This window comes from Vanacampus margaritifer, chromosome 9 (genome assembly GCF_051991255.1).
Source record: "Vanacampus margaritifer isolate UIUO_Vmar chromosome 9, RoL_Vmar_1.0, whole genome shotgun sequence".
NCBI classification, from domain to species: domain Eukaryota; kingdom Metazoa; phylum Chordata; class Actinopteri; order Syngnathiformes; family Syngnathidae; genus Vanacampus; species Vanacampus margaritifer.
The window spans coordinates 7556450-7570960 of record NC_135440.1 but is presented as its reverse complement, the minus strand read 5'-3'; the positions used below and the strand labels follow the sequence as shown (position 1 = coordinate 7570960).

Below are 14511 nucleotides of genomic sequence, written 5' to 3'. Positions count from 1 at the left end.
GTGAATAAAAACTGTTGCAATTTCCATGACTGTGAGTATGTCAAACTAAAAACTTTGAATACTGCTCTCGTAAAATCAATTTTTCCCCTCAGTTTTATATATAATTGTATTTTGTTAGCTGTTGTGAGAAATCATCTAATGATTTTGACTTGTGGTGCTCACAGAATGCCAAAGGGACAATGCATTTTGGGGGCACTGACTAGACATAGAAATTTGATTTTGACACATAGGTGAGCTGTTTTGGGAGAGATATGAGCTTTTGCAGGTGATCCAAAGAGTTGTGCAAAATCATCCAAGTTATTTTTGGCAAAAGAACTGAGTGAATGCAGATGAGTCAAAGCAATTGAGAAGGATCTTTGCAGTTGTGACTGTACCGACTCTTTGAAAAGGAACTTGGAGTGAAGCATGTGTGAGCAGTTTTGGGATAGATATGTGCTTTTGTAAATGAACTGTTAGGTTGTGCACAAATGTCTGTTTGGCCAAATGAGCTTGCAGTTTTGAAAATGTCATCTCACTTTCAAGAAATATGCCAAACCTATGGAGAAAATCTGTAAATGCCCGTTACTTGAAGTAGGTATATATGGAAGACCAAAACTGCCAAAATTAAAAATAATTAAGTGACTAAATAAATGAATGAAAGTGAAAATTAAAACAGATATAAAAATTAAATTCAAAAATTAAACTTATATAAATATATGTAAAATTAAAAATTCGAGATTCAAAAATTAAAAATGTCAAAATAAATACAAAGCTAAATGTATAGATAGAATTAAATATCAATCAAATAAAAATGCTCTGCTCCGACATTTATTTCATGCTGCAGATGCTCTGTCGGGTCGAAATGTTATTCAAATGAAGGGGCGTGTCTTGGCTCCGCCCACGAATATATAATAGTGGCAAAATAGCCACCCCCTGATATAGATTTTTATTTTATTTTTTTAAAAAGGTTAATAATGCTGCTTAACTCATATTTTAAAAACAAATATTTCACAGATTAAGTTTACTGTCAAACTAAAAATAATTGGGGGGGGGGGGTATTTCCCCTTTAAAGCCTCTCTTGAGAATTGTTCACCTTGGTAAACTGCTTCTTGTGAAGAGAGTTGAGTTCATTGTCACCCACCATACAACACTTGTACCTCAAATTTTTGCTCACAAGTAGGCCTAATGGATGAAAAAAATCTCAGCTCTTATCTCAAAAAACTCACAAGGCACCACTTTAAGTTTAAAAATAGAGCCAGGAGTGCAGGTACTGTATTATCATGCTTTATTAATAAATATACATAGACATCTGATGCAAACCACAGGTATTGCACATAGCTCAGGCACATAACTGTCATATGCTGTGAAGCATCAACTTTTTGTTAGTACAAAAGGGTCAACTTAAAGCTCTGCTGACTGGGGGGAGAAATACACACTTAAAAAAAAAACAGAACAGTATTTTACATTAAAGCTTTGGCTGAAGGATAAAAGTTTCTTTCTTGAAGAACAACTCAATACCTCCGACATTCAATCCTTGATCTCCAAAAACTCAACTGAACAAGTAGCAAGGACAACTCGGGACATCATCTACAATACAGCAATGGGAATAATCATCTACCCAGATGATCATTTTATACAGAAACTATAAATAAATTATGCACCCATAATAAATACTCCCTTCCATTTAATACCATTTGGCTTCAACTCCTGTTAAACATACAGTGCTAGACTTCAAATGGTGGCATTGAGGAAAATGAAACAAATACTCAAAAATGCTTAAGTGCTTCTAATTGAAAGTGAGCCGTGTGCTAACATGTTGAAAGCCATTACACGTTTGGCCTGTGAGCAATGTGACGAAGAGAGTGCAATCCCATGATGCAACAGCCCCTGATGAGAGCAGCGATGTTGACTGGAGTGCTTTTCTCCACACCGTGTCGCGAGTACAGCCAGGCCACTGTGGGTAGCACGGGTGCTGCCACGGCAACCAGATCAACCAGGAAACTCTTGCTCCAGTACTGCTTGCTGATCACACCCAGTCCTGGTGAGGGACGAGGTTTTTCTGCGCTCACGTCAAAATCCAGCTCATCCATGAACCGCGGCTTCTCGGACAATTCTGAGCAGTGCAAGCCGGTGTCAGCGGCGATGACTGTGTTGTCGAGGGAAGCAGGGGAATGTGCAGAAGTGACAGTGGAGGCGGGCAGGATGGACAACATCTGCTCTCTTCTCCCTTCAAGGCCGAGAAGCTGGTATAGAAGAACTTGAAGGTCTTGTGACAAAAGCATGATATCTGTCTGAACACCTTTTTCTTCAGTCTCCTTAAGGGAGTGTGAGATGCAGCTGGTGACAGTAGCTGGTGGAGGTGGACTGGATATTTCCGATAACATGGACATTCCAAGGCCTGACTCAATTCCAGGCTTTGGCTTGTTGGAGACCAAATTGAAATCCACCATAGTGGACATGAAGACCTGCTCCAAAATGTCAGCTGTGTTGGCCATCTCGTCATTTATTAGCAGCCCGCTATCAGCCATAGCCTCTACCGCTTGATCTGCCAGTTCCATCCCACCTTCTTCATCTCCAACCATCTTCTTCGCACTCCTTTCGGGGCTCTGGAAGATGAATTCTCGTACGTTTTCTTCTGGAAGGCTGGCACCGCTCTGAGCAAGTTCCATGCTTTGCAACAGAGACTCCAGCTTCCTGTTTTGGATGTTTATGTCGATGAAGTACTTCTGTATTCCTTTATCTTTTTCCATCAGACTGCTCTTCATGGTCTCCACAACCTGGCGCAGCTGTTTGATTTCCTTCCGGGCTTCTTTGAGGGATAGTTGGGCCTCTACCCGGTGACATTCCTCCTCAATCCAGTCTTCTCTCATTCTGCTCAGCTGTCCCTTGAGGTCATCAATTTCTGCCTCTCTGAAAAACAGAAAATGTTCATTGTTCAATTGGGATGTAACAATATCCAAACAATACGATAATTATCACAACATTGTGGGGAGGTTCGAAATATTAAAAAAGGTCACAATATTGTTAAAAAATAAAAAAAGCTCAGACGGGGGGAAAAAAGCACTTTTGTACAGCAATGCATATAAACAACCTACAATCTCTGATAACACTTTACATTGAGGCACTTACGTGCACATGCGCACATTGAGTTCCTCCACATATTGACTCGGTTCACACTTCACAGGCATATTACGTTCCTTTCATCTGACCATTAGCGTGGATTTTAAACAGAAGGGCCAAAACATTCCTTATGAAAATTAAACTGTACTAACTAGCCACCAGAGGGTGCTGCACAAATGGAAATCAACCAGATTTTTTAAACAGATGTAATGCTTTTAATATCGTGACATGACGACGACGATATTGTAGTAGTTTTAATATCGCAAATCAGGATATTGCGGTTATCGTTACATCCTTATTGTTCAAGCTATTGAAGGAGTCACTTCAACACTTTCTTACAAAGACCGCCAACTAGATCGCACTAGCCAAAACGAGCACTGAAATATTCATACTAAAGCTGAATCTGGAAGAAAGTTCCATGCAAGACCAAACTCCAGCTTTGGCATGTCTCTTTGTGTGAGTGTGTGTCTTATGTAATTACCGAGTGGATGTCAGTTGAGCAGAGCTTCAGGATGTGGCTATTACATCACATATCACTGGCATCTGACTAAAACTTTGTACCTCCAAAATGGTCAGTTTTCAGAAGACCCCCAAAAACGACAGGTTTTATCAACCATTAACAATTCATCATCAAAGCGAGCAAGCCATTTTCAACACTTTAGATTTGTCAAAATTACACAATGTGGATTGAGCAAAGGTATACATTTTTGAAAAAATATGAAATTTGCCAAATTGTGACTTACAAGGTTTAGGCCCGACACAATCTATTGCCCCTAACCACTCATGCTTTAAAGGTGAAGTAACCCCCCCAAATTTTCATTACAATAATATGTTGTATGTGCTCTCACTAGTCTAAATTGTATTCTGCTTAATATTACATTTGTGGAACACGAGTTAACAAAATTCACTCGTTTTTAATCCATCTCTGTGGACGGCCATTTTGCCACTTGCTTTTAACTGAAACGTTATCACAGCTGCTCGGCCTAGCTTCGCTTCGCTAAGCCTTGAGCAACTGCGATGTCATTTTCAAATGGATTTTGCTGTTGAAATCATGTTACACAAACTACATTAATCAGAAGACTGTGTTAAGCTTAGTGGGCCTGCTCATATAATTGTAAAGAAAATTTTGGGCTTGATTTCACCTTTAAAATCAAACACTAAAAAAGTTAAAATTACAGTTGAACAAGTTAGATGCTAACTGACCTGTCATGCACCCTGTTGTCAGATTCCAGCAGCTTTGTTTTCAGGTGTCTGATGGTCACTTCTTTCTGCTGCAGAGGGGTGAGGTATTGCTCAGGGTTGGGGGGTCTGATTCCATGGTTATCGCCACATGAATGGTAGCGGCTCAAATTCGCTCTCCTGTTGGGCAGAGAAATTCAGTTTAAAATTTAAAATTACTGCAAGCAATAGACAATGCGGCAGATGTTTGCTGGGGCCAGAGAATTACTGTCTGATGCTGGATTACTGGCATGCAGACAGGAGACTAGTTAATCTAAATACATGCTTAATATATTAGGGCAGAAATCACCTTCCTACTGGTAAAAACCTTCAACACTAATTGTACTATTATTAGAGCCTGACCGATTTACTTTAAGGCAATATTAGCTTTTAAAGTACCGTAGTTGAAAACTGGACCCAAAAAAACAACAACAACAAAAAAACCACACGCACACGATCTTTTTTATTTTGTTTAGCTTGTTACACATAAAGAAATTGCAACATAAGACAAATATGGCATTCAAACATCCCTCGCAGAATAAGTGGAAAATGACCACTTTTAGTCTTTTACCTTACCAATACTTAGGTAAGGTAAAAGACTAAAAGGACAAAGTATTGTAAAACAGTCAGTTTTATCTGCAATTCCTATTTTTGTGATCAAGCGTTAACGGAGCAAAAAAAAAGTTACAGCATTTTATTCATGAGATTTTTTTATTATTTATACCGCTGATTGCTGTAATCAGTTATCAGAATTTTATTTTAGCAAATATCAGAACCAGCATCAGGCTCAACAAAATATATATCAGTCAGGTCCCACTTATTCAAAGTTACAATTTGAAGTTAGTATGTATTTACATGAAGACACTGATGATCATGTTAATGAATTCTCATAATTAGGAAACTAGAATAATATAATTGGGAAATTAGGATAATTAACAATATGCAACATTTTATTTCTGTGAGTGTTTACATTTACATACTGCTACAAAATTTCTGGGGAAACTCACAATCGTCCCATCATTGGTGAGCTTTTTATTTGTATTTTTTTAGAACTGAGCTATGAGCTACTCATGTGGTCCTTTGGTCCTTTGGGGCCACACGAGTAGCCCACGGGCACCATGTTGGTGAACACTGATCTAATGTAGGCTGAGTACAACAGAAACTTGGCATTAAAAATCAAATTTATTGAAACAAATGTTCTTTATTGCGTGCAAGTCGGAAGTCCCGCCTCCTCCGTGGCATGTAGTCCATAGGATTTAGCGCGTGTACGTCACATCGTCAAAATCATTCCAGTCACAACAAAAAAATACAGATTGACATAATAAAAATCTGCACCTGGATGTTGGGCTGGAGTTGGAGCTGCTACTCATGGTTGAGGTTGCAACTCTGGGCGGTGTCCTGTAGGGAGCATACAGCTCGGCATCCCGGTTGGAGGATGAGCTGCCTGCTGGTTTGAAGACTGGGAGCATGCTGGTGTGGGTAATGCGACTTCATTATAATGAAGCAAATTAATGCAATGCAAAACAAGAAACATTACTTCACAGCCAACAATTGAAAAGCTTGGGATTGCAAAATAATGCTAAAATCAGGTTACCTGCGAGAGGAAGCCTTCTTTCCAGATGATTTGGCGAGTCTCTCCTTGGTTTTTAAGCTCCCTGTACTGCTGGAGGAGCTAAAATCTGCTTCACTTCCTGCATGAGGAGGAATTGCATGTTAATCAAATAATGCTTGTTTTGATTCATTTGTCATGTCAGAATGTCAGCTATTAAAAATAAATGTGGAAAAAGTCTGCCATGTGCATCAAGAAAACACCTCCATTAAAAATAAAACTATCAATCAACAATGTGATATACACTGACGGTGTCCTACCTGCTCTGCCATGGGTAAAATATTGGCAGATTGACGCAAAATGAATCTTAATAAATATCTTTTGAATCCATACCTGAGAGGCAGCTCTTGCCATCAAACAAAACCATAGTACTGTGTCCAGTGATGAATGTGGCAAACTAATTATGCAAAAACCTTTTCTGCACCACTTTGTGAGTCGGCTAAAGGTGTGCACATTTACCCACTCAAATAACCTCCCACTAATCAGCCTAATTGGCTAAGCCCCCAAACCTTTCCCTTCACCAATCAATTTACTCTTACCATATTGCCTCATGGAGTTTTGTGTTCCAAAAGGTATTTGCAGATTTAAGGTGGAGAAAGTTTAATTCTGGAACAAGGACATTTCCCTGCCCCCAAGGTCAAACACGGAATTAAGTAATGATTCTCTCCTTTAGAGCAGTTTTTGTGAGCTGCTGACACATGTCCAATTTCATATGTAGATAGTTTTCAATCACATGATCAGTATTTGTTTGTCCGCCATGTTGGTGGTTTAGATCTATTCAAATGCTCAATATAGACAGAAACAAAACAATGTGTCAACCTCCAATTATCACGACATCATCATCCACCATTCTGGAGGATACTGGCTTGCGGTCTTGCTGCTTACTGGCTGTGTATTTGTCACATTCATTTGCAAGTTAAAAGTATGCTAGAAGGCAAAAAACTGCTGGGATTTTACCAGGATTTTTACATAGATGTATTTATGGATCTGAAAAACAAAAAAATGTTTTGAGACAAACCTCTTAAGAGCTGGCCTCTATTAGTTGAACTTTTTTTTATTTAATTCAATTTTATTCCAGACTCAGGGTCCACTCTTAAGAACAAACAAAACAAGCAAAACAAAACCAAAAAATCAAACATACAAAGATTAAGAAAAATACAGTTACACATTAAGAAACAATTTAATAAAAGGAAAGCCTTTGCAGTTTTTTGTCTTCTTTTAAAATTATATAAAATATTGGACCTGTTCTGTTAGCCCATTGCTTGTTGCAGACAAACTTCCTGTTGCTGCAAAATATTTCCCAAATGTCTTATCTTGAGTCACTGTCAATTTTATTTACATCATGTGAAAAAAATTATGCCAGCAAATATGATCATGCTGCACCTCCCCATAAACGAGTGCAACCAAATCCTTCTTCTTTAACTTAAAGGGATACTTGACTCATTCAGCCATTTTCAGTAGAAAATGTGGAAAAACTGAACATGAATATAAGTGAGTTATTAAATTAATTTGGACAAAAATATAAATGTTGTACTCAATGAGTCAAGTATCCCTTTCAAAAGTTGGTTGCACCAGTGCTACCAGTGCAAAAGTTAGTGTCGAGCTCTTACCTCTGGCTTTCATGGCCGACCTCAGCTCCTTCTTGTGCTTCGGCGCGCTCCGTGGTTCTCGACTGCCCTCTGCTATAACTCGTACCCTCTTCACTTTGACCTTGCGCTCAGGAAGTGTTGGCGAACTGTGGGCACTCTCCTCTGAGCCTGACGGAGTTTTGGAGGGGGACACAGACTGACTAGTGGGGCAGCCGGTGTCATCTATATTGTAGATAGGCACACACACAGTAATAACCAAAACCAGACCCACGAGACCTCGACCTTAAATACACACACATACATACATATACATACATATACATACAGTGCTGCTCAAAAGTTTGTGAACCTCTTGAGCAATTTGGACTATCCAATTGTTTCAACCTGATTTTGTTGTTCAATCTGAACCATTACATTTTATATGAAATAACATATGTAGGTTTAGCATTTCAATGCATTGTTGTGTAATCAAAATTAATTGTGTAGTCAAAACTAAATTAAAAAGAGTTTTTGGTCAATTCATGTAGGCGCAAAAGTAAGTGAACCCTGTGCTGCATTGCTTAAAACAAGCAGTCAAGTAGGATCAGGTAGAACAAATTGGTAGCTAAACTAACAACTGAAATGGACCAATGAAATGAGAGGTTTAGCGAAAAAAATGTTCATCACTGACTGAAACAGGTCAGTCATGCTGAGAGGAAGAGAAATCTCAGTGGACCTCAGGAAGTGGGTAGTGACAGCACATCTGTCTAGGGAAAGCTATAAAGTCATCTAAAAAAAATGAGCTTCATCATTCCACTGTGAAGCAGATCATCTGCAACTAGAGAACACTGAAAATTACTACAATCCAGCCTAGAAGTGGACAACCTTCTAAAATATCAGCAAGAACCACAGGACAAATGACAATTCAGGTGAAAGCCAACCTGTGCATCACATCGAGGGATTTGCAGACCTCTTTTGCTGCATCTGGGACACGTGCATGCTTCAACAATCAGAAGAAAAGTCAATCGACAAGGCTTTCATGGAAGGCTTGCTAGATAGAAGCCCCTGGTCACAAAAAAGATCAAAGCTGCCCATGTCAACTTTGCCAGAGAGTACATGGACAAACCTGAAGCTTTTTGGACGTCCCTTCTATGGACAGATGAGTCCCAAATTGAACTGTTTGGTCACAACTAAAACAGTCATGTTTGGTGAAAAGTCAACACTGCATACCAGCAAACGGACCTTCTCTCTACAGTGAAGCAGGGTGGTGAGAACATTAAGTTCTGGGCTGGCTTTTCATCCTCAGGTCCTGGACAACTCCACATAGTCCAGAGAATCATGAATTCAGAGGAATATTGTGAAATCCTGGATCATAACCTGAAGCCGTTCTTTGGGAAGTTACAGCCTGGTAGAAGATGGATCATGCAACATGACAATAATCCAAAGGATTCCAGCAATACAACTAAGGAATGGCTGAAGTACAACAAGATTCATGTTCTGGATGTGCCCAGTCAAAATCCTGACTTAAATTATTTCAAAAATACCGTGGCGAAACCTGAAGCCCATCCAATCTCTATCAACTGGCTGCATTTTGCAAGGAAGAGTGGCAAAAATCCCCAAAAGTAGATGTGAAAGACTGATAAGTCACCAAAGAAAGTGTTTAGATGAAGTTCTCATTGCAAAAGGAAGTGCAATGTCCGATTAAATGAGAGGTTCACATACGTTTGCACCAATTAAATCTGAGTTTTTTTTAAATCAGCACCCTTTGCTCAATAATGAATGACAATATTGTCATTCTTTTTTTTTCAAGTTCATTATTTTCAATGTCAGCATTGTAGATTGGGTTATGACTAGACATTTAATAAGGTTATTTTAATATTTTATACAAAAAATGTGACCATGCCTGCAGGGTTCACAAAGTTTTGAGCAGCACTGTGTATATACTGTATATATATCTCGTGAGTACAAATACCTTGCAAAAAGGCCTGATTTAAGCTATATACGGATACCTGGTATCAAAAAGCTTTCTATTTCATATGGCATTTCTAATGTGTGTGATGTCATTTGGAAGTTCTTACCAGAGTAAAAACTGTTTGTGCTGATGGTCCTCTTGGAGTGATCGGAGCTGACGTCACACTCTTTGCCCTCCTCTTCTGAGAAAGGAGAGTCAGAAAGAGGCGAGCCATTGCCCTTTGGCTGGAAGGGATGGAGGACCAAACGTGGGATGCGACTCCGAGGGCTTCCTTTCTGTGGTGACTTCTTTTCCTGTTTGGCGGGAACATATTAAATCATGCGTAGGTTCCAAAGCCGTATGATGTACTGTAGTTTCAATATAAAGACTAACCTCATACTCTTGGAATGGTCCCATTGTGTTTCATGTAGTATATTCTCACTGATCAACCATACAAAAAGAAGCATTAGGCGACAAACAGTAAACAAAGAACAAAGACCCTCTTTCGGTTACATCACCAAACCCACCCGCTACATTAACACACATGCATACACACATAGTCCACATGCAGCCTGGTACAGATGGTACAAGAATTACACGGCCAACATGTTCTAATTTTACCACCTTATGAAACCAACAGATTATTGACACTATCATTCCCAAATGTGAAGGATATCTTCATTACATTTCACATGATCACAAAGTTATTTTTGATGACGTTTAACCAGGACAAGAGTTTAAATAACAATTTTAAAGTGTACATAAATAAAAGTTGACAAAAACCTGACCTATTTAAAGGTGGCACAATAAGTAATAATTGGCTGCGTGTGCTTTGTGATTTTTACTATGTGGCGTGATTGACCAGTCCAACTCTCAGTGAACATGATACATAGTACCAAAAATGGATGTATATTTCATTTCTTCGTTTGCCCTGTTGAAACTAACTTAAAATGTATGTCATTTTTTTTATGACAATTTCCCATTTACTGTTTTTAGATAATTATAACACAGACCAACCAAATAAACCTTGATACATATTCTAATAAAGCCTATTTATTTGAAATGCATAATTCCCATGTTTATGTATTTAGTATTAATAAAGTATAATTACTCGAAATTAATAATTATGAGAGTATTTAAAATACATAAAGTATTGTTTGAATTGCATAATAATCAGTTTGTCTATACACGATAAATATAGTGCTATATGAAAAACACATGTCCATTTTTATGTTTTGGGGATGAACCACACATCCCCAAAACATAAAAATAATAAAAAGTAATTATATTTTATTAATACTAAATACATAAACCTGAGGATTATGCATTTCAAATAAATAGGCTTTATTAGACTAATGAATATGTATCATATAAGGTTTATTTGGTAGGTTTGTGTTAAAATTATTTTTTAAAAAGGTAATGGGAATTTGTCATGTAAAAAAATTACATAAATCTTAAATTATGCTCGAAATATTTCTGTGAGTGTACATGGATGAACCTTTTCCCCACACAGTTTAACAAAGAACAAACATTTTTTATTAATGTTTTACAAGTAAATAATGCAGAATTTCTTCTTATGCTTGTACCGTCAGTCTCATCACTTCTTCTGGTTTGTTAGCTGCACTGCCTTCAGCAGCTTCCCTTAATGGGTCAGTTGCATAAGTGCAGACGTGGTGTGACTCTTTGAGTGCTTTAATGACGTAATTGACATTAAGCTTTTAGTACCGCTTGTCTGAGATGTCAGGCCTATATTCTTATTCTTGATCTGCATTTGCACATATTGGGATGAGACTATTATCAACCATTTAGTGGCCAAAAGGAAATCAGATAATTTTGTATGTGCAGTTCCAGATTATGTCATCCTCTTTCTTCAAACCACAAAGGATGGCAAAAAATAGAGCAGAGTGCCATGGGATTGAAACTCCATTTTTCATTTGTCAGATTCTAAAATAGAACCGAGATCTAGGTGGCCTCCATTGTATCTTTTGGATTCATTATCCTCACAAACTCAAGTGCCATGCTTACATGAGCAGATGTCTAGTGGGCTGGCACAACAGCATCTGATTACGCATCAATAAGCATCCACCCCAGTGCCCTAGCAATAGTCTTAGCAAAGAGAAGAATGCTGAAGAAGGGTACAATATTTTGTTTGTCAGCTTCTGCAGCTCATCCGAATACTCTGTCCTTCATTAACAATGTTGAAATGTTATGTGTGGGTGTTACCAGTTGACGGAATAGGAAGGCTTTCACGTTCTGCATGAATATTATGCCCTTGATTCTGTGTGTACAAAATTATTTGTATGTGCATACTGATTTGTTCCAATTGTCTATTAATGAAACTGCTGCAACAAGATGCAATATCAAGTTGTGCACTATACATTTCATTACATGGCTTCCTTAGTCTATATGTGAGATAATGAAAAGAAACATTTGGAGGACAGTATTCTCAACTGCCCTAATGTCTGTTATTATTAGTGGTGTCATAGTTAAAGCGTTAACTAATAATTAAAAAAATTTATCGCATTAACTCAGTCAATGCCATTGACGGCTATAGACGTCAAAAATTCATTTGGACTATTTCTATTAGTTTTACTTTTGTTCTTTTGTTAACAAGAGTATGAAAACCTAGATTTTTTATTTTATTTTACATTTAGAACAGACATAAAATTTGTGATTAATCGGGAGTTAACTAGTTAAGTCATGTGATTAATTACAATTAAAAATTTTAATCGCCCTAATAAAAAAAGATTATTAAAAATTAGGGGCGTCAGACGATAATTTTTATTTTTTTTTTAACTAATCGCATGACTTAAATAGTTAAATGCGCGATTAATCATACATTTTATATCTGTTCTAAATGTCCAATGAAAAAAATTATAGGTTTTCATACTCTTGTTAACAAAAGTGGCAAAAAAATAAAACTAACTGGAAATAGTTCAAATGAATTTTTGACGTCTATAGCCGTCAATGGCAGTGAATGAGTTAATCATGTATTAACGCACATTAATCACACTATTCATTTTGACTGCAAATGATCCTTTAGCTGACAGCGGATGGTTACGTTAAAGGTAGCACAGTGTTTGAGCAATAAATATAACTACATATGTTTGCGCATGACATTCAAAATCAATCAATCAAACTTATTAGTGACATTTTTTTTTCATTTTAAATTATGCAAGTAATTAGAAAAAGAGGAGGATGAGTGTGTGCAGTGGATTAAATTTTTTGAACTAACATTAAATGTCAAAAAAAATAACACATAACAGGTGCTCTTTAAATTTGGCGGGCAAAAAAAGCCTTTTTAATTAAGCGATTAATCAAAATTCTAAGATGTGATTAATCTGATTAAAAATTGTAATGGTTTGACAGCTCTAGTTATTTAGCCTCTAAAGATGATTTGGTTCCCCAATTGCCTCATCACCAGCTTGAACCCAGACACCATATCTATGTTGTTAAACATCACATCTTAATGGTAAACACACTCTTGTTAGCTTTCTGAAGCAATGAGTACCATCCAGACCACTTGATCTACACTCCTTTGAAGAAACTCAGCAAAAATCATCTTTAGTGTCATGTAAAAAAAATTAAATAAAAAATAAATTAAAAGATGAAATGTGTCAGTTGGAATGCACAGAAAATATTTGCACTGACCAAGTCTAAAAGCTTGTTCTCATACTTTCTTCTACAACCAGATGGTCTACGTTTTAAACAGTACCATATAGATTTAAAATCTCTTAATCCACTCCAGTCCAACTGCTTTCTAATGTTGATCCACACATGGACTGATCTCAAGCTGTTTATGACTTTATTCCATTAATGCTGTCAGTCCCCCGGAATCCCTCGTATTTTGACATCAGATAATGCTTACCTAGTAAATGGTGAATTTACATGTAGCTCAATATTTTTTAATATTACATGCCATGGTATGCATACAATGCAATACATAAATCAATCACTCCTTTTCCCCCCACATGTGCAAATCTGAGACTGTGGACCTTTAAATAGATGCAGTCATCACAACATGCTGTGCTGTCATACTGAATAATGCTTTTGAGTCATTCCTCAAAACTTTGCACTATCTATCTATCTATCTATCTATCTATCTATCTATCTATCTATCTATCTATCTATCTATCTATCTATCTTGGCAGAACAATATCAACCTGTTTTTGTACTTTGGTAATTATTTGGAATGACTGGAACTCGACTTCAAAAGATTTGTACAAATTGTTCACATTGCATAACTAACTAGTCATTCAATCTGTTACATTTGGTGCCTCACCTACAACTATTTTTTTTCCCCCTTTGAAATAAACACATGCGTTGTCGGATTTATTTCAGTCAGATCACCCAAGAGTAACATTGTTTGCGTCGTCATAACAAATAATTCCCATAGACACACACCCATTTTCTTATGTGCGCAGTTCATTTGTTCTGAAGCATTTACATCACGATATTGTTTAATTGCAATGATACAAATGTCGCCAGCAAAATTATCCTCACCTGATGTTTATTTGTAGGGAAGGTTGCGGCTAAATCGGCGCAGCACAAATTCACGTCCAGTGGCTGGTATACCAGGTTGTGTTCTACAGTAGGCTACAGATGGACCCAGAGTGATAACAAACACCCCATTGGACCTCTGACAGTGCGCGCACATTATGACGACCATCCTCTGGGTGTTACATAACGCATTAACTCTTGAGTCGCCCAACGTGTAAGATGCAGAGGGGCGAAAATTAGCAATATGGAACAGTACATGTAATCCGTCCTATGGGATCGGGGTCACCATCGAGCATCAACAAAATAATGATGGCGTCAACATTTTAAGTTAAATAGCCTACGTAAATAATTTGTGTGCAGAATGCACGATGGCTCTCCATGGTACTGAATGACGGGGAGTGCTTAGCTGTTGATATGTGCCTCCTATTTATTCTGATATCTTTATAACCTCCTACAATTTTAAAAACGGGAATGAGGCTAAAGTGAAATGTAAAGTGATGACGAATGTTCAGAGCCCCGTTTTAGAGCTTATGCAAAACATCTAAAATTGTTATTCTTAGCCCTTC

General features: G+C 37.5%; 1 protein-coding gene across 5 annotated transcripts; it reads right to left on the bottom strand.

Annotated features, from left to right (window-relative positions):
- Positions 1–1247: 1247 nt before the first annotated feature.
- Positions 1248–14109, bottom strand: sybu (syntabulin (syntaxin-interacting)). 5 transcript variants are annotated; one of them, XM_077576544.1, is made up of 8 exons: positions 13949–14109; positions 9839–9886; positions 9573–9759; positions 7537–7737; positions 5912–6008; positions 5653–5805; positions 4303–4458; positions 1248–2889 (listed from the first exon to the last, which is right to left on the bottom strand). In XM_077576544.1, the coding sequence occupies exons 2-8, from the start codon at positions 9860–9862 to the stop codon at positions 1806–1808; spliced, it is 1902 nt and encodes a 633-aa protein (XP_077432670.1). In that variant the 5' UTR covers positions 9863–9886; positions 13949–14109; the 3' UTR covers positions 1248–1805. The 5 variants fall into 5 exon arrangements, with proteins under 5 accessions (XP_077432670.1, XP_077432671.1, XP_077432672.1 ...); XM_077576545.1 differs by having other exon boundaries at positions 5653–5787; XM_077576546.1 differs by having other exon boundaries at positions 7537–7683.
- Positions 14110–14511: the final 402 nt, after the last annotated feature.